The 20,301-nt window shown below is 39.3% G+C and overlaps 1 protein-coding gene across 4 annotated transcripts in view; it reads left to right on the forward strand.

The window, feature by feature from the left end:
• Positions 1 to 4,731: 4,731 nt before the first annotated feature.
• Positions 4,732 to 20,301, forward strand: part of CUL2 (cullin 2) — a 52,466-nt gene continuing 36,896 nt past the window's right edge. Inside the window, exons 1-4 of one of the 4 annotated variants that reach the window (XM_037384066.1) lie at positions 4,732 to 4,867; positions 8,199 to 8,337; positions 14,222 to 14,324; positions 16,212 to 16,306. In XM_037384066.1, the coding sequence (XP_037239963.1) occupies positions 8,219 to 8,337; positions 14,222 to 14,324; positions 16,212 to 16,306 (317 nt within the window). In that variant the 5' untranslated portion in view covers positions 4,732 to 4,867; positions 8,199 to 8,218. Of the gene's footprint in view, positions 4,868 to 4,944; positions 5,089 to 5,678; positions 5,828 to 8,198; positions 8,338 to 14,221; positions 14,325 to 16,211; positions 16,307 to 20,301 lie in introns of those variants that run through there. The other 3 variants (XM_037384068.1, XM_037384065.1, XM_037384067.1) reach the window with 3 other exon arrangements.

The raw sequence follows: 20,301 nt of genomic DNA on the forward strand, positions 1-20,301 counted from the left end.
CATGTTTCCAGTTCACAACAGTTAACTCATGTAATACTTCCTAATATAACAGAAATTTAGAAAATAATACGCTGTGTAAAATTTGGGTAGTGTACAGATAAGGATGCTTTTCATTAACTGCTGTATAACTTGAGGTATTTAATATGATCTTGTGCAATTAATACATTCACAGAGCACAACTAAACAGCATTATTTAATTGTGCCAGCATATATCTTAACTTCTGAGAGTTTACTTTTACAAGCTGGTTGCTAATGCTACCACTGAAAAAAGAGCCTTTGGTCTTACAAAACAGGGCAAGTGCCAGAGATACAATGTAACACTCGCATAAACCAACAAGCAATCAAAAGCCAAAACTTACAACCCCTCTCCCTCCAGCAAACAAGAGAGTTAAACCAGCAAAATAGAACAAGAAAGGTTTTCACATTGAAAATAGAGAAAGTTTAAATGGTGATTTAAATTTCTAGCCAGAGTTAATATAACTAATTAAAAACCAGAGAAAATTATTAAGGCTTAATAAAAAAGTTGTAAGCACTGGAAATGAAATGGGCAAGGGCTTGATTTGAAAACAGGAGAAGCAACTATTCTGGTACGAGTTTTGAGTAATTCAAACAATTGAGAGCTTTCCAAAATAAACATGTTTTCCAGAAAACTACATCTCTGTGGATACTTCTACTGTGTACTCTAAATTAATCCTTTTTTTTAGCTTTAATAAAATATAAACATTGATGCAGAGACATTTCTGGAGAACCTCCTTATTATGCATAGGTTTTATGTAACATCTTTCACATTAACATGGTTTTAATTTTTCAGCGAAATGCTGTAGAAGCATGTGTATTTGCCCTGGTTAATTTGTCTATGTCACTTAGGTATTTCCAGAAAACCTGCCCCAAATACTTTTAAAATTTGAAATTCAAATTTTCAAAGATGAAACATAAGATTCTATTCTACTTTGATAGGAATAAAGCTGGATCAGCTATATTTTGCAGCAGGTATTAGAGAGTCCTAAAGTCTGGACAGTATCAAGAAATACATTAACAGCAACAATCTATAGGCATATTCAAGGTTGATACTATACATGTTTTAAAACAATGTTTTAAAGTTAAAGTGCAGTTTATCTGAACCAGTCTTGCTAGGTTTCCTTTATATGGAGCCTTGGATGCTATTTATCCCATCATAATGTAGAAACCTAAAATCATAGAATCATAGAACCATTTAGGTTGGAAAAGACCTTTGAGATCATCAAGTCCAGCACTGCCAAGTCCAACATTAAACCATTTTCCTAAACACCGCATCTATGCATTTTTAAACACCTCCAAAGGATGGTGCTCCCACCGCCTCCCTGGACAACCTGTTCCAATGCTTCACCACCCTTTTGGTGGTGAAATTTTAACTAATATCCAATCTAAACCTCCCCTGGCACAACTTCAGCCATTTTCTCTTGTCCTGTCACTTGTTATCTGAGAGAAGAGACCGACCCCACCTGCCTACAGCCTCCTGTCAGGGAGTTGTAGGGAGCAATAAGGTCCCCCGAGCCTCCTCTTCTCCAGACCAAACCACCCCAGTTCCCTCAGCTGGTCCTCATCAGACTTGTGCCCCAGACCCTTCACCAGCTCCGTTGCCCGTCTCTGGGCACGCTCCAGCCCCTCTGCGTCCCTCCTGCAGTGAGGGGCCCAGAACTGAACACAGTATCAAGGTGCGGCCTCAGCAGTGCCCAGTGCAGGGGGACGATCGCTGCCCTTGTCCTGCTGGCCACGCTGTTTCAGATACAGGCCAGGATGCTGTTGGCCTTCTTGGCCACCTGGGCACACTGATGGCTCATGTTCAGCCAGCTGTCAGCCAGCATGAGGTAAATGACTTGCCTACATCTCTCAGTATAAAAAGAGATTTAAAATGACTAGCTCAGCTCTAGAAATCTACTTTGCATGTGCAGAATTAGCCTATTTTAAAATCTCCTTGGTGCATTTTTTTTTAAAATTATATGTCACCATAATAATACTCACTATTTGAAGGCAAATGTACTGAACAATTTCTGCAATAAATGGCTGGTAAGGAGATCTCCAGAAAATATTCTGGGTGCTTATCACGTTATAAGCATTTTTGTATTTTGATGCACTTTGGCTATATCTGCATTCAATAATGTGATAGAACACATCTGTAGAAAAGAACTGTTGTGCTGAGGACTTGCTAACCACAGTACATAATTTTTGGAAATTTTACTTCAGAGCATAATGTGAGCATTAACAGTTGATCAGCTGGACTACCTGCTGATGTAATTGCCTGATTATTACATAATTTTGGCCGATTTTTTTTTTCAGCTGCCCATGTGAAGACCACTGCCAAACTGAGAGCCTAAAATATTCCTGTCTTTTAAAACTTAAGGTCAAATAGATGTGATACTTTTTGAATATTAATAGAACTAAGATATTTTTAAATACCAAAATAATGTAAACCTGATACCTACATACAGTCTTACAAAGATACAGAAATATGCACTGTGACAATCTCTTACTCAATGTAGACTACAGAGTTATCACTCTTTATCATATGTCTTTAGAACTTGATTTTCCAGTGGCTCTTTATTAAAGAGTATTTAAGCTTGCTTCTGCAGAACCGAGGAACTGGGCTTGACTTTTAACAAAAACATAACCTAAGCAGTATTTTTCCACAACCAAGGAAAAAATTATATTTAAGAATTTGAAGCCAGTGGTTTTATACATGCATATATAGAAACAGATCTCTGGCTATCATCCAGGCCTGAAGAATTTTTTTCTGGAAGTTACAAGAACTATAAAAGAATTTTGAGTCTCTTTTAAGAACACAACCTCACTGTACCAGCTGTATATTTCCAGTGTTCTATTTTCAGTTGGAAAGGAAAAAAATGAGTACTTAAACAGCATGTAAAAGAGGATAGAAGTATGAAAACTCCCTTGCGTAATAAGAGTAGCTGTGTGGCATTTCCATAATTAAGCAAACAAACAAACAAACAAACAAACATGTGGACTGAAATCAAACACAGATTTCCCACTGGAAGGAACCATACTCCAAGTAAAAGAAAAAAGAAATTAGACTTATAAATATGTTATGTTTTGAGTGATGCAGCAATTATATTAATAATTGCTACACTGAATTTGGTATTTTTTCTGGTTAATTTTCATATTGGCCTATGCTTCACATACCTGAACTTCCTAAGAGAAAACCAAATCCAAACAGCTATATAGTGAGCTATTTTTAAGATTTTCTCAATAGATACCTTTTAAAAAGGAAAAAAAAAAAAGCCCGTACTTAAAAGTATATGACTTTTGTATGATATAGTGCTACACATGCACATAAGAGAAAAATAATAAGATTATACAATAGCCTAAGGAGATATTACATTTTTTTTTGTAATCTAGTAAACGTCTTTTTAATGATCTCTGAAGAGCAATCTTTACTTATGGAAGGGATACAGTTACTAAAAAGAAAATACTTAAGTCGTTCAGATATTTAAGAATGAATGGATTCAGGAGAATTCGAAGATGAGCAGCAGATTTCCAGGGGGAAGAGGCAAGAAACTGCTCCTAGAAAATTCAAGTGTGACTTTCTGTGGCATTGCATGTTAAACTAACCCACAGTTCGTTTGGAGAAGGGGAGAAATAGACTTCAGCAATCAGATGTCTTTCTCCTGCTCTTAGAAATTAGAATAGGTATCCCTCTGGCAAATAGCTTGCAGAGCCATGGTAAACTGATAAAAGTTACACTTTTGCACCTAACTTTTTACAGTTTTACGTGTTTTCTCATTGTACTTCGGAAGCATTCTACCTTGTCTGTCAGTGCCCCAGCCTTTCTCTCATGAAAACTAGAGACAGCTTTAAAGCACACTGTCCTTTCGTCTCTAGGATAAGGCTCAGGAAACAGGCTTCCATTTTCCTGCAAAATGTAAGGAAACAGATTTAATTACCCCAGGTAAGAAGTGAGAAGGAGTTGTGGTCGCTCTCTGAAGAGCAGATTGCCGTTTAGCCCTGATTCTGTGCAAGTTCCAAGGGTGTCTGCATGACCAGAGAGGCCATCACTGGCACGGAAAATACGTGCGCTCAGGGCACATGAAGATGTTAAACTACTTTGTCTCCACAGTGATTTCACTTGGTTATTTCGAGTTTAAAACTTTCTGTTGCTGCTCTCCGCCGAGAAGACGGCAGAGCATAGGGCGGGCACCCTTCCGCGGCAGCTGGAGCAGGGGGCGGCCAGGGCCGGGGGGGGCTCTGCCCGGCGCCGCCGCTGCAGGGGCCCTTCTCCTCGAGCAGGTGCTGGAGGGGGTTTATTCGTGGTCGTTGGTCCCTGCTGGCAGGCGGGGGCTGGGGCAAGGCCAGGGGGCTGCCCGCTCCCCCTGCGGCGGAACAGGCACATCTCCATCTTCTGAGGAGACGGAAATCTCCTCAGGCGGCCCCTGGGGACCGCGACACGCCGCGCCCGGGGGAGGGCCCACGCACGAAGCTTAGTCTCCCCGGCACCCGTGGAGCCGCGCAGGGCGTGGGGAGGGCGGCCCAGGCGGCCGTAACCCGCCGGCTCGCCGACCGCCCGCCGCGACTCCATTTCGTGCCCCGCCGCGGCCCGGCACCGCGCACGCGCGGCAGGGGAAGCGTCACCAATGGAGGAGCAACGCGTGCGCGGGGGCCCGGCGGGACATGCGCCGTGCGGCCGCAGGCTGCCCCGCTGCTGGGAAATGCGGCCGCCCGTGCTTGCCGTACAGTGGGTTGTACCAAGCCTCTCTCCTCAGGCGGGGGGGTGGGGTCGGAAAGTGACGGTGCACCGGGACCCGTCGGCCCTCGCCCAGCCTGTAGCCGGCGGGGCGAGCCTGGGGGCGGCGGCGCGCGGCGCGCAGCGCGGCGGGTGAGGGAGCGGCGCCGCGGCAGCGAGGAGAGCGCGGGGCCGCCCGCGGCCCGTCCCCGGCAGTGGCGGCGCCGGCGGAGGGGCGGGGCGCGAGGGGAGAGCGGCTTGGGTAATGGCAGCGCTGTGAGGACGGAGCGGGGCAGGGACCGCGGCCGCAGGGCAGGGAGCGAGGCAGGCCGGCCGGCGGGCGGGCGTCGCTGACTCGGGCCCCTTGCCGCCAGGTAACCCCCCCCCGCTCCGCCCCGCCCGGCGCGGCCCGGCTCGGCCGGCAGCGCCGGGGCGCTGAGGGGAGGGAGCCCCGAGCGAGGGGGAGGCGGCGGTCCCCCCCTCTCCGCGCGCTGCGGGCGGCCGGGCCGGGTGCGTGTGAGGGCGCTGAGGCCCCGCCACCCGCCGCCCCGCGGGGTCCTGCCCGCCGGGGTCAGCGCCCCGCCCCGAGCTCCCTTCCCCGGGTGTTTGTGCGGCAGCGCCCTGCCCCCTGCGGGGGGCGCGGGCCGGGTCCTGCCCCGGGTCCTGCCCTTGCCCGGCGGGAAGGGCGCGATGCGGCGGCTCCGGCGGGGCTGCTCCGCGCTCCTCGCTGCCGCCGCAGCCGGTTTCGCTTTTCTTTCGGTGGAGGGGCAGGTCCCTTGCCCGCGGCCTGCCGGCGGAGCGGGGGGTGCCGGGGGCACGGGGGGGCAGCAGGCCGCGCTGCATACGTGTTTGCCGGGCTGCCCTAGCCCTCGGCGGCTCACCCGCCGCTCGCACGTAATATAATATCGCTTTTTTTTAAATGATTAAACAGTTGAGAAATTCGGGGGATGTTTCGATGCTGGCAAAACCCTACATTTATTTGTGGGAGGAACTATATTCACTGTGACAGCGGTATGGTTTAAAGAACAAGGTGATGGAAGCAACATCCTTTCGTTATCCTCACGTGTAAATATGTTTCGACAATATCCGCTTACCTTAGGGCTGGTCACACAGGTATGGTTTCCTACCCCCGAATGCTATAAACCCTAGGGTAGATACTCTTCTCTACGATGATTTTTACTATGGAGGTTGCTTGCATCGGTACAAGTAATTTAATTCTCTAAGCTGGTAAGCTTGCGCGCTGCAGACAGCAAAGCGTAGCACACACCTACACCCACCCCCAAACCCCAGTGTCTTACAGAAAAAGTTATACTGCCTTTCTGAACACGTCTAGAAAACATGCTTCAATTTGTATTGTTGTGAAAGCTGTAAGATAATGCCAAATAAGTCAGCTTTGTGTTAAACTATTTAACTCCAGAGTACCTTTATGAGTATGTGGATACATAGTGCTTTACATATTATTAGGGGTTTTGGTGATACTAAACGCAGTGTTATAGATTCTGTGTGATGTATGGTGGGGAGGACTTTATATTGACCCTTCCTTCCTCCCCTCCGTTTTGCTTATCTGTGATGGAATAGAGTTACAAAGTGTGTTTCAGAGAGAGCAACCTGTAACATAACATTCAACCAAGTATACCATTGTTACCACAAGAAATTCTTAGGATTCTTAAAATTTTGGGGGACCATGATATTTTTTTGGGGAGGGATCAGCTGAAAATAGTCCTGTGTTTTCCAGAAGAATAATAACATCAGAGCTTTTAGAAGACTAGCACTTTTTATTTTTTCTTTTTCCCCTCCTGGAAGTGAGCTCTCCTGTTGTTTATTTCTACTGAGGTTTATGTTTCTATGAAACAAAAATGGGTTTGTGTTTTTCAGTGTACCTTCCTTGATGCGTATCTGTTTGTGTTGTCAGTTCTCACTGATCTGTGTAGTAAGCTGTAACTGACATAAATGGACTGTTGATTTGTTTTTGTTTTCCAAAAGTAGTAACTATGTTGCAAATGTAACAGCTTAAATGTTTCTACTGAACTGAAAATGTTTACACACCACTTTCTGAGCTTTGGTGGTTCTTAAAAAAGATTCCTGTTCATAAAACATAGGATAATACCACTTCCTCGATATTAGTTGCTACTCAGTTTCTGTATGAAATCAAATGTTGATTAAGTTTTAAACGGAAACTGTTGTGTTGCAGGTAGAGGAAAACAACCCTCTGTGGTTCCCAAATTCACGACAGTTAAGGAGCTTGGTTGGTTAGTCAGGGTGGCATTTATATGCATTCTGTTTTGTTTTGTGTTTTTTTTTTTTTTTTAAATTTTTTCTCTCCTTAAACTGAGAAGCTATATATCCTGCAGTTTGAGAGAACTGATCTGCCTGCAAAAAATTAAAAGCCAGTAGCAGTTAAGGTAGTAAGCTGGTTGCTAAATAGTTTTTTTTAACATGCCATTTGATTCTTTCTCTTATAGAGGTGTGTTTTGTGTTGAAAGTCTGTCGCTAGCTTTCTTTTTACCCTTCTGACCTTGAAAATTTGGGAAGACAAGTTGAGTCACTTTTCCATCTATTTAAAATGGAGATAGAAGTATTCTTTCCACTTTTTGCTTTAGTTTTACAATGTTGTGTTTCTGAGCAGGAACTAGAATTCTTTGTGTATGGAATGTCACATATCAGGTCCTTTCTAGATTAGGTGCATAGGACAGAGAGATAGAAACAAAGAAGAGGCCTTCACCGTTGTGTCTCTAGGGCCCCCTTTTTTTCCTCTAAGTTACATTTTTTCCTCTATTTATTTCAGTAATTTAATGCTTTTCTTTCAATAAATCTCTTCCAGTGGTTTTTTATATGAAACTACTAACACTGCTTCCATATTTTCAAGCCATGTCTTACTTGAAAGAATTCACTGTTTGTCCTGCTGCACAGTGCAATAAGCTGCACAAGCTCTATATAATACTCTGTGTTTAGATGTGTTTTCTTTTATTATCCTGATCAAAGCTTTAGGGTTTTGTGGCTTTTTAAATATAACACCAAAAACGTCTCATGAAAGCTTGAGGTGAACATAGACTACAAACTGACAGTAGTGAATATCAAATACTCTGTTAATACATTCAGTATGTTCCTGCCCAAAATTCTCTCAGATACAGCTGAAACAGTCTTCGCATGAAAGTGAACAAACAACATTTTACAGGAAACTTGTTTTCTTCATTTGGAAATGTTAAATTGGTAGCTTGGTAAGGTGATGAACTTTGAGGCATGATTTTCTTAGGTTAATTGACGTTGTGTTATAGGGTATTCATGCAACATGAGTGTTCCATAATGTTAAACCTAGGGGCTTGTGAGCTTGATTTTGGAGGGTGGGGAAGCAGGGGTGGGTGTTCTTTTTGTTGCTGTATCATGGTGGTGCAACAGTGTACAAAACTTAAATTGAAAAATTCAAAGGAAATGTATCTTTTTTAAAATAATTGTGCAGTGTTTGACATGTTTAATTCTTCTACAGATTAACACTAAAGCCCCACAATGTCCTTGAAACCACGAGTAGTTGACTTTGATGAAACATGGAACAAACTTCTAACAACAATTAAAGCTGTTGTTATGTTGGATTATGTTGAAAGAGCAACGTGGAATGATCGCTTCTCGTATCCTTTAAGTGAAAATCTGACTTAATGTGTTTGTATGACGTGTTTGGCATGGAGTAGGCCTGTTGTACCTGTCATTGTAAGGTTGTATCAGTTGTTAAGCCTGTGGGTCAGTGGATAAGTTGAAAGAGATGGGAAATTCTGCATATTTGGGAAGTATTCTATGTGGAAATTGCCATGGTAATAAATAGTAAACTGTTCTGAGTTTTACTCACTTTTAGTAGCTTTAATGCTTAGCTTATACTATAGCTTTTCACAGAAGTATATGCATCGGCTACCGTATTGGACATGTCTGTAGCAACGGTTTGTAAAAAAGCCTTGTTACTTTCGTTCCACTCTTATTGCCTCTCTACTCTCTGACAGTTAAGCTATTTTAAAAAATAATTACTCTTTCTAGTTGTGGTCATATGATCTTGCTGTTCAACTCACAGCTGTACATATATTGTTGTGGTGAAAAGTTTGCATTTTACATGTAAAATGGACTTGTAAGTTTTTTACAAGATTTAAGTTTCAGTCAACTTCTTTTAAAATAAGTGTGACTATTCTAACCAGTTATGTTGTGCCCTGTGTCTGTGCATTCATAAGGCATTACAGTGTGGTGGATAATTGAGAGACTTTTAGGAGGCTTTGCAGCTGTTCTGCAGCAATTTGACTGAGTTTGGTTTAATTGTAGGGGAGAATGATTTAGACTTACTGTTTTGTTAATTCTTCTGGGTGAAAAAAAAGCTCCTGAGAAGATTCTTATACATAGATTTTTACAACATAAGCTTATTCTGGGTGCAAGGGCTAGGCTAAAGAAAAGAGACTCAGAACTGCTTTCCCATGTGCCTGTTTTGAGTGTGTGCATGCATATAAATACATTAAAAAATCAGTTTCCCAAAGTCTTTGTGGAACCTTATTCTATGGTGTGATAATCTTTAAGGAGCTCTTTAATTTTAAAACTTTGTGGTTAATTTCTAAGGGGCACGACTCTTCACCTGGTCCGGGACTCAAGTTCAAATGGCTTCACAAAATTTACAGACGTTTTGAATTAATGAGTTGTGTACTTACTACCACAGCATAATTTGTCAGCATTTCTTTCTAAGCAGTTTTTGAGAATTGCGTATTTCAGTCTTCAACAAGCTGTTAACTTCTGTAGCTTAAAGCTCTAAACATTTAAACAAGGGCACCTAAAATCTAAAATAATAATTGAATGAGATGTTTCACTCAGAACTTCTTACATGGAGGCCTTTTACACTAGTCTGCTGTTGATCCTCTTTTGGGATTTACTCCAGTTGATTGAACATCAGAAGGGGAACACTTATGAATAGGAGACTTGGGAAGCAGTCTTGGAAGAATTATTTGGCATGTAATTCTTAGGACCTTACTTGCCATCATCTTGGAATTATGTTCCTTAGAAAGTGGCACTATTAGTGCTGATTTGGCACAGGCAGGAGCCTTTTTGTCTTATTCTCTATGGCTGAAAGGCCTGAGAAGCTTGTGTGACTTGTAACTTCCAACTTAAATGTTGATTGTTTAGTACTTATGCTACTCTTAACCAAATTCTAGGTTTTAACGCAAACTGCTCACTGAGAATTGAATGACTTGGTTAAACTTGTCATTTTATACAGCTGGTGTGTTCCAGGTTTTAAATAAATAAAGAAAACTAAGGTTTTGATGATATGTTTTAGGAAGATGTGGCATTTGAAAAATACATCATCTTGATCTTTGTTAGCTTTAAATTCACTGTTAAATTCAATTTGAGTAATCTGTTTCTAAACATCTATAGGGATGTTATAACAAAATGTCCCATTAACTCTTCTTCTTGCTGTTTAATAAGCACAATAAAAAGGTGACCAATGATTTGAACTGTGTGTTAATGAAATTAATACAGGTTATTTCATTGGTTATAGTACCACTTGATCTTTGTAGTCTCCTTATAGTTAAAACAGTGATGTGGAAACAAAGGATAAAATATAGCAAAGGATCATGATTTCAGTCTGCAGCAGTGTATTCTAAGAAGTGTTTGCTTTCTCTTGTGCTGCTTGAGACAGCTGAGATCAAATAGTGTATGGAGACTAATAGTATTTTAGGGGTGAGAGGCTTTTACTGTGTGGATTGCATTTCTAGAACTAATTTTTGCCTCACTGCTTCCCCAGAACTTGTTTGTCTTGAATATAGTGTTTTCTCTGTAATGCTGGCAATTCTGTTGTTAAACATAGCTTACCTTTAAATATAGCTTGTATCTCAAACTTGAAACGCTAGAATGGCAATGGGCTGGGAAGCACAACTGTGTAAGCGTTAAAAATCTTCTGGAAAAGATCACCTGAAAGACCATATGTCACTTTATTTAAACTGTGAGTCATCTTGAGCCACCTTTGACCTTCAGATTTCCTTTAAGGTTCTCTGCAGAAAGAAATGTTTCTGGAGTTGTTTCATTGTCTGGTAAATGAGTGACAGTTGTCTCTCTGAGATACTATTTACAATAATTTGGTTATTATAAATGCTTTGTATAACTTTCAAGGCTTTGCTTCTAAGTGTTCAGTAGGGTAGGGAGTACTCTTTAAGTTAAAAGGCTGATCAAGCTTGGTTAGAGTTACAGTTCATCTGTACTTGGATAACTACCTTTAAGCAGCAGAACCTTTTTGAATAGGTAGAAATTCAGGATCTTCTGCTTGTTGTCATGGTTTTTCCACCAACCAAATAAACAGGATGAACAGTACCCAGGGAGGAAGGTAGCCATACAGCAAACAGAATTATTTTAAAAGTATGCAACGTGGCCACCTGCTTTTTTCAATCTTTTATGCATATTTGTTCTCCTTCCTCTAATCCCCCATTTTACAAGGGTCCTAAACCAACAACTTATGAACTATATCTTTAATATAAGAACCAGCCCAAAGAGAAGGAAGAGTAAATAAAGTTCATATCATCATGATTCTTTCTGACTGTGAGTCCTCAAGTGCTCTATGAATTTTGATTCTGTTACAGAGGAAGACCAACAACCACAGAGTTTTTCTGAAAGCTGTGCTTTGGTCTTCTAGAGAAGATCCATTCAAAACTTTCTGTTAATATATGGTCTTAACTAGATGCTTTTTTTTACCCCGGGGACAGTATTAGTGAGCTTTTATGGCCTTGGATACAGTATTTTCTTGTAACTGGTGATTTATTTTTTTCCCCTTAGTTTGGAATTGCTTTGGTTTCCCCTTGCTGGGTAATACCCCTCAAATAGCAGCTACTGGAGTACTTAAATTGTGCAAGGCTTTTGATGTTCTTGACACAGAGTGAAGGCCCCTAAAGAACAGTTTGGCTTCAGCTTTCTTTGACCTTTCTCACCCTGCAAAACTATGTGCTGAACTGGAAGGACAGATGGCTTTCACCATTAAAATGAATTATTGAACAGTAAAGGCTGCTTCCTGATCTTCTGAGGGACAGCATCACAGAAAAAATGTGCATTAAGTTTATGGAGTAAAATACCAGTGATGACTAATGATTCATCTCCTCTCAAAGGTTTTTTGTTAAAAGATTCACGTTTTGAATGGTACACCTAAATTTGGATTCTGAAATGAAAGATACAGTTGAGTGAATAAACTAGTACAAACTAAGCAAGAATGTAAGCTTTCTGTAGCAAAGCTACACTTTAATGTGTTCTTGAGACTCATGGTAGCTTTTTTTTTTTTTGTAGAAATCCAGAGAAACTTAGTATCCAACAAATAGGATTTGGTGTTGATTTTTATCATTTGGTTGTTACAGGAAAATGTGTGAGGTTGATATGGAGGTCCTTCTGTGATTAAGCCATTAGTTTAATTTCAGCAGGTACACAAGAGTGTTATGTCAAGGAAGAATACTGGATTCTGCTTTCTTAATCTGCAAGAAAATTTGACTGCTCTCTGGAATAAAGAAAGGCATGTTTGGAAGATAGGCATTTTCGTGAAGGAGTACACATAATATTTTTGATCTTCAATACGTTTATTACAACTAAAACTTGTTTACAACAGTCAAGTCATCTAGACTTCTAACTGAAGCCTAGACACAGAGGCTAGATAAATTCAGAGATACTTGTTTGCTGCTTTCATCAGGTAAGCTGCCGTTATTTTATTGTGCTGTGGTGGTGAAGACTGCCTGTTTCCTCTAACTTCAAAGCAAGTGGTTCTGGTAGCGGAGATCCATAATAGTTTTTGCGATGCAGGTAGTGTAGTTGTGGATCTAAAAAGAAAAAAACCAATGTCCTCTTTGCTTGTGAGTAGCTTACAAAGATTTCTAATTCTGGAAGTTACTTTCTCAGAAATACCTTATTTACGTAGTGAGGAGGCTTGTGATTTGAATAGTACTGAGGATGTGTTTGACTGTGGACCATCCTTAGGCTGACAATTTGTTGGGGAGGGGGAATGTGGCAAAAAAATCCAACCAAACTCAGTTGTTCTTTACAACCTGTTTAAGAAAATATTTCATTCTTCACTAATAATTTAATAGTTTTGATATTTCATTGCTCATAACTCTGGAAGTTGGTGTAATGTAATGCTAGCTACTGTTATAAAGCAGTGAATATTGCCTGTTTTGTTTGTTGGGATTTCCATTTAATGCTTCTTGCCATTACAAGGAGAATTCTGATAAAGATGATCGCAATGGATGAAATAACTGTAACTGAGATTAGGCTTTCAGATTCCAGTGGCCAAATAAAGGCTTTTTTCCATTTAGTTGTCCCATATCAGTACCTTTCTTTTTTTGAGTTGTAGTTATGTGTAAAAAAAGAATCATGCTTTTGGGAAGAACTGTGGGATGAGAGCTTGGCCACTGTTCCATAGACTAGGCAGGTGACTTGTCAACTGTCCTTATGTCTTCTACCTCCTTTTACACAGGCATGTGCTTTTTTTAAGGTAGACTACAGGAAAGCAGATCTTGTGTCTTCCCTTAATTAAAGAGCTTACCTTAAAGAGTAATCTATGCTAAATCATAATTTGTAGCTTGGCTGGTTTTATAAAGTACCTAATCTTAGTGGATAAGCATAATGGGTTTTAGATAACTTCTGCAGAACTAGTTTGTCCTGCAGTTTTTCACCTGAAGCTGGACTTAATCATTTCTTGACTTTTCTGAAAGCCAAGTTGTTAATCATAGGTTTTTTTTCCTGATGAAGTATCAAGTGACTTTTTTAAAGCTCTGCAAGGTACTTCAGAGGCAGAACCACCTTAAGAGGTTTAATTGTTTGCTGCTGTCCATTTAAATGAGCAAGTGTTACTGTTTTGTGTAGCTGTGATCTAAATAGGATTACTGAAATAGTAATGATGGTTAAAAAGAAGACAGTTTTTTGTGCCCACATTACCATTGTGATTACTTAATTTCCAGTGTCCCACAAAATTGTTTCACCTGTGGAGTGGGGACCAATACTCAGGGACAGTAAATTGTTTTGGACTTGGGAGAGGAAAACTTGAAGTTGGTTTCGCTTCATTTTTGCTATGCTCCATACTTGGCTATCACGTTTTAACCTAATTAGTGCTTCTTTCCATTATCCAAAAACAATCTTAGTTTCACATTGGCTGCAGGTACAGAGGAAGAATTTTGGATGAAAGCTGCTTTTTCACTTTGAGATAATTGTGTATTATTTGTGCATGGCAAGTAAGTGGTAAAAGCCACGCCAATATGGGGCTGCCATAAGTTCCAGGATCTTAGCTGTAACGTTCTTTCACCTTCCACTACTTAAAATTTATTATTGATGCTAAAAGCTTAGATTCTTCATAAATCAGGACTTACACTAATTTAAGAAAATGACTTCTTTTGTGCTTAACTGAAAAAAAATATGAAAAACATCTAAAATGCATGTGTGGGAGAGAAAAGAAGGTTCTGTAAATCTTAAATGCTGTTTGTAAGTTTTCACACTTTAAGCAGATACAAACCTTGACTCTGAGCTCAGAGACATTTATGCTTTGTGTGTGGCCTATCCTGAACCTCTTGGAGAGAGACTTTATACTGAGACTAAAATTTTTTTGGAAAATCATGTGCGTCATTTGCACAAGGTAACCTATACAGTTACTGATGTACATGTAGGTATTGTATGTCTTTTTCGACTTCAGGGAGGGGGGCTGTTTGTTTTGTATGGATGAAGGTGTGCAGATTTTATGAGACTAAATCACAGGTGAGAGTTCCAGGGGCAGAATATATATCTTTGTCTGTATCTATCTATCTATGTAACACATCACACAACACAGTGTAGACAGATATATAGATATCTGCCTGTATGCAACACAAAAGAAAGAATGTTTTTTTTAAAACCAACAGTTACAGTTTATATAAAATACTCATTGGCTTGAAAAGCAAGTTCTTTTCTACTGAATGCTTAAACAAGTTCCAGAATGTCTTCATTTTCCAAATGCGCTATAGTTACTGTTACAATGTTAAAGTATATACTCTAATGTATTGGAAACTGATTGTATATACTCTGCTAAAGAAAACTTGCAAAATATGTGGGAAATAGAATAACAAAAATGCTTGGCAGGGGAGGAATTAATGATGAATTACTTATTTTGCCAAATAACAATACTTGTATACCTATGTAACTGTGAATTAACTTCTGTATCATCAGCTAAGACAGCTAATTTTAACAGAATCATGATTCATCATGTTGAATATGTAGGATGGATGAACAGTGTCTCCTTGTATTTTAGTATAAAGAGTAGATTTAAATAAGATGCCTGCCTTTGATGTCTGTATAGGGAATGAAGAGTTGCAAATTCTGCACAGTACTGCTTAAATGGCTTGATGCTATTTTTTGAGCTTAGATTACCCATGTATTTGTCAAGATAGGCTGGGTGTCTTAATGGGTAGTTCCACTGGTAGCAGAGAGGATACCTCTGAAACTTTGGTAGACTATGTCAGTTCACTAAACTAGCAGACAACTTGGATAGAAAAGTTCTTCCTCGTTTATCTAGTGAGCTGCATGAGCTCACTTTGGATAATCAGGCAGGTGCCAGCACAGTAGAAGCTGTGGGAAGTAGTGGAAAGCATACATCTGTGTGGTTTTTAATTGGCTATCCACCATTTGTCTTTGAAATAATGTTGGAAAGCTTTCACAAAAATCATACCGTAGAGGGAATCACTCTAGATTTTGTTTTGTCTACTAGCTTTCCTCTTTTACATTATTTTTGCATAAGCTTCTTTGCTACTTGAGCCAGAGTTTAAAATTACATACTCTATAGAGAGTTATAGTTGAATTCCTAGGATCTCATCTTCCTTCACAAATCAGACTAATTAGTTTAAATTGTAGAACTTATTCCTTTGAAGTATGAAAATGTTTTGAGAAGTTCAGACATCAGCAACAAAAAGATTACTATTTGCTTAAATTCCAAAAGGTTTGGGCCTAGATTTACAAATCTGTTTTAAGTTTGCACATGTCTGCATTTCGTGAAACTTTTTTTATTCCAGGATTCTTGGTAAGTATAAGGGCTTTTCTAATGGGTAAGGCATACTGATCTTAAGCGGCTAGAGTTAGGCAGCTCCTCCAGTGTGCATGTGGCTGCACGAGTTTAAAATTGATCCATGTCAATGAGGGAATAGTTGTGTGAGTTATCCCACCAGTGTGATGTGAGAATATGAACCATGCTTATTCAAGCAAGTACTTCTGTGAAAACAAATAGAAAATAATATATTATAGAGGTTGTTCTTTTTAAAGTGCAAGATAAAGCAACTTTGTGTTGCAGCTGGCTTACCAAAACTTTGTAGTATAAAGATTTGTTAGTTTCCTGGTCATCTCAACAAAGCTATTTTTAGACCAGTTAAAGCTTAGGTGTGGTCTTAATTTTGAGTATGCAGTTGTTATTCCAAAATTATAATCCTGTTATGATTTTCTATGTATGTATGCTATTTTCTTACTAATTTTAGTGGGTTGTGTGTGTTATCCTTCACAGAGAGTTCTGGAAGCTGAAGAACAAGTGCTGGTTATGTATCACAGATACTGGGAAGAGTATAGCAAAGGGGCAGACTATATGGACTGTTTATACAGGTAAGCTTTGCAAATGAGTTATTAAACTTCTGAAATGATTACAGTGATCTGCAGCTTAAGTTGAAGAATGTTGTTTAATGAGAGCAATAGCTGAATATGCCCCAGTCAGTTTTGGAGAGAATATACTTACAGTAGCAGAACATGAGAAAAAAGGAATGTCAACAGGTTTTTCTGTGCCCTGCTGCTTGCTGCTGAAGTAGTTATCTAAGATGATTCTACTATTCTTTCATTACTAATATATTCTACTTCTGTTGTTTCTGATGTTTCAGTGCCAAATATGTTGTTGCTAATCAACCCAGTGGTGAAGTAGCTGATAATATCCTAGGTGGTGTTCTACAAGGCGTTGTGATGAAGGGTCCAGTTGAACCAACATGATTTGTTTCAAAGCTTAGCTCTGTACCTTGGCAAAAACACAGCTCTCCCTTCTAGAACTGTCTCCCTTTCAGACAAGGTTATGTGCTCTTTGGGTCCTCTCTTTTCAGTTCAATTTTGTTTTATGTGAAGTTTGAACTGCAAGGATTGGAGAGGGAGTAAAAATGTCTCCTGGTTTCTTTTCTGAGAACTTCAGAAACTAATAGACTGCATACAGGCAATCAATGTTACAGTTTTTTCATTAGATTACAGCCAAGTCTATAAATAAAAACACAACCTGTGTTATTTTTGTACTTCTACTTTTTCCTGAATTACGAATGTCTTTTGTTGCTACTAGGGGTAGCTTAAACATAAAAAACCTCACCTGTTCCTGAGTTGCTAGAATTATAACTATATTGAGGTGGCTTTTGATTTACTAGGATTTGGATTTTAATTTCACTCTGACTGCAGGTTGAACATTCTAGTATGCATTATGCATGTGATTTGCAGCAGGTAAATATAACTTAGGAGGCACGGTTAATATTGTACTTATGATGTGAGGATTTGCAAAGGATTTCAAGACCTTTACTATTATGTTAGGAGATACATGTGTGATCTTGTCAAATCTGTTAAATTATCACTAGCAGACTGGGAACACATGATGGAGTCCATTCTGGGCTTGCAAACTTTGGTTTGTAATGTGTCATTGACTTAATTCAAGCTCATATGGGGAGGTGCTAAATCCTATTTAATGTGTATGAATCTCACTGATTTTGTTTTGTGTAACAGTTTTTCCAAGTGCTTCAGTGCTTCTGGTCATAAACCAACGAATTAAAATACTTCTCCAGCAGTGTGAACCTGATTTTTTTTGTTTGGCTTATTTTTAAATAAGCTAGAGCATTTTTTTTTTCAGACAGTTTTTATGCACACGAACCAACCTGTACATATATATAAGCTCAACAGAGTGGTATTCATGTATCTGTGAAACCAAGTTCTTAAACTCTGAAGTTATTCATTTCCTGCCAGCTCTGCACATTCTAACTTTTCTTCTTGCTTTGCATATGGTGTTTTGGTCCAGAAGATGTACTTGTTGGGTGTTCTGTTGGAAATAATTTTACCTCAAAGTTAGATGTTCTTTCTTTGTGTTGAAGTTGTGAGTTTTGTCATATACTGTCTTTTAAAAGTCTCTAAAGGGTATGACTTTGAAAGTGATTTTTTTCTTCAATAATAAAACATACACCCACCAGGTGTGTTTTGCTAGGAAAACAAATTTGGATTCAGTTTGAAAACTAAAATCCCATATATTCTTCACTAAGATAAAACTGATGGAATAAGAAATACCTGATATTAACACCTGATATTCTTCAGTTGTTGGATTTTTTTGTTAACTTCTGATGACAAACATAATAGGTAAAAGCATTGCTGGACATGGGGTCTTAACAGTGTCTTGGTGCTGTAACTGTCTTCATGGGTAATTGTATTTGTAAAAAAATCTGGTTTGTGTACCTTTATTTAAAATAACTGGAGGATTTTCTTATCCAGCAAATTGAAATTAAGCGATTTTTTTTTTTAAATGCTGAAGTTCTAAAATCTACTCATAAAAAAAAAATCCTAAAAACTAAACACACATAATGCAGCTTTTGCTGTTTTGTCTTTTTTAAAAACACTTAGTACTAGCATATTCATGTAATTTTTAGTTCTTTAGGCTAATTTTGGTTTGCTTTGTACTTTTATGTGACGCATTTTCCTTTGTTTTAGGATTAAACTTCAACCGGTTTTGTCATGATAGGAGTAACGTGTATTCTAATTCTAAGCATGATATGGCAGTAACTTGTAACACAATCTAAACTTGTATTAATTCCAGTCCCCTTCTCGTTTTTTTAAGCTTTAAGAAGCTGCTGCTCTTAATCTTGCTTACTAATTACATAACTTAATAAATATGAGGAAGTTTTAAACAAACAAGAAGTGCCATCAACATTTGAAACCTAACACTAATGATATTTTTCTATTGAAACTTCTACTGAAAGAACTACCCTCATTTTAGCACTTAGTAGCCCTGGGAGGTTTACTTCCACATCAGGTATTTATTATTTATCTCGTAATTTTGATATGGCTGTTGGATTCCTAAAGTTTTAGTATCTGCAGTGCTTTGTTGTAATGAAATGGCTTTCATTTATTCTTCATATAGATTATTTTAACCCTGTTTTACAGGTCTGTAAACCAGTGGACAGTTCATCTGTGCTTGAGTAAATCAGAACAGATACTGTATTATCTAAATTTCTAGTGCTGAGCACTTGTATGTGTACACTACTAGACACACTAAAGCATTCTGCTGCTTTTGGTATAGCTCTTGTGAAATCACTGTTGCATGTTTTCATTGAAACGTATTAAAGTGTGAACAAGCCTCTGAAAGCCACACATTTCAACCTTATGCTCAGAGTAGGGCTAGCTTCTAAGTTAAACCAGATTTTTACAGTTTGATTGAGTCAAATTTCAGCTCCTTCAAGGACAGAGATTTTTCTGCTCAGCCTGTTTCAGTGTTAGATTACTCTCACTGTAAAAAAAAAATCCTGTATGTCTGTTTGGAATTTGTCATTCTGCAACTTGTGTCCTTTGCTGCTTATATTTTCTGTGTGCTCCTCTGAGAAGAGTTTATTTTAATCTCACGTATGTCTCATGCTATTCACCCTAGCTATTTCAGTGAGCTTTCTCTGGACTCTCTTTGATTTGTTGAGATTTGTTGTGTTTGGGTACTCAGAACTGGTCATAATATTCCAGGTATGTCCTCAAAAGTGCTGAGGGAACAATTGCCTCCCTTGACTTGCTGGTACGCTCTTGCTAATGCAGCTGAGGCGGCGCTTGGTTTCCTGTTGGATCTGTAAAACAAACTGCTCCCTCAGTATCCACCTGTGAACAGCACTGTTCATAACTGGTTGTGGATAGATTTAGCACCGCTGACCATGTGAATGCACATGGAAATTACTGAAAACATTAATATAATTGCTAATTCCTATTATACAGTGATGTAGCCATTTATAGCTTCACCATGTGGCCGTGTATGCATTCTGTAGCTTGTAAAGCAATTTAATTCTGCAAGTGGTAGACTGAAGAAAATCTTAAAAACCAAACAGTGTTTCTGAAAACAAACTGTAATAATTAGTCCTAGCTAATCAGTTACTTCTGGTTGTTTAAATTGGCATCTATGCATCAGAAGAGTGGATGATATTGGCACATAGGGTTTTTATCCATTTCTCTGTCCATGAACACTTGCAATGGCCTGTGAAAATTGTTAGCAGGTTTCTCTCAGTGCAAATTTCTGAAAGCAGTTTCCTCAGCACTTGGTCAGGTTTATTCCTGTATACTGTTCTGCTAGACCTTTGTGCCATTTTGGGGATCAGTATAGCAGTTTGACTCTGTGTGTAGGAAGCAGGGTGGGGGAGGAAGAGTGGTTACTTAGAAGTTTCTTGTTTATCTTAGGACAGCTTTCAGAGGAGGAAAAAATCTGAATAGAGGGTGTTTACCTTTTTTGCTTAAAGTATGGTACTTCTGGAAATATATGTAATCATGCATGGTGTTTTGTGGTGCCATATCATGGATGGACAAAGACTTAAAGGTGGTAAACTCTTTTGGCTTTATTCATGGAG

The sequence above is a fragment of the Falco rusticolus genome, chromosome 4, assembly GCF_015220075.1.
Source record: "Falco rusticolus isolate bFalRus1 chromosome 4, bFalRus1.pri, whole genome shotgun sequence".
In the NCBI taxonomy this organism is placed as follows: Eukaryota; Metazoa; Chordata; class Aves; order Falconiformes; family Falconidae; genus Falco; species Falco rusticolus.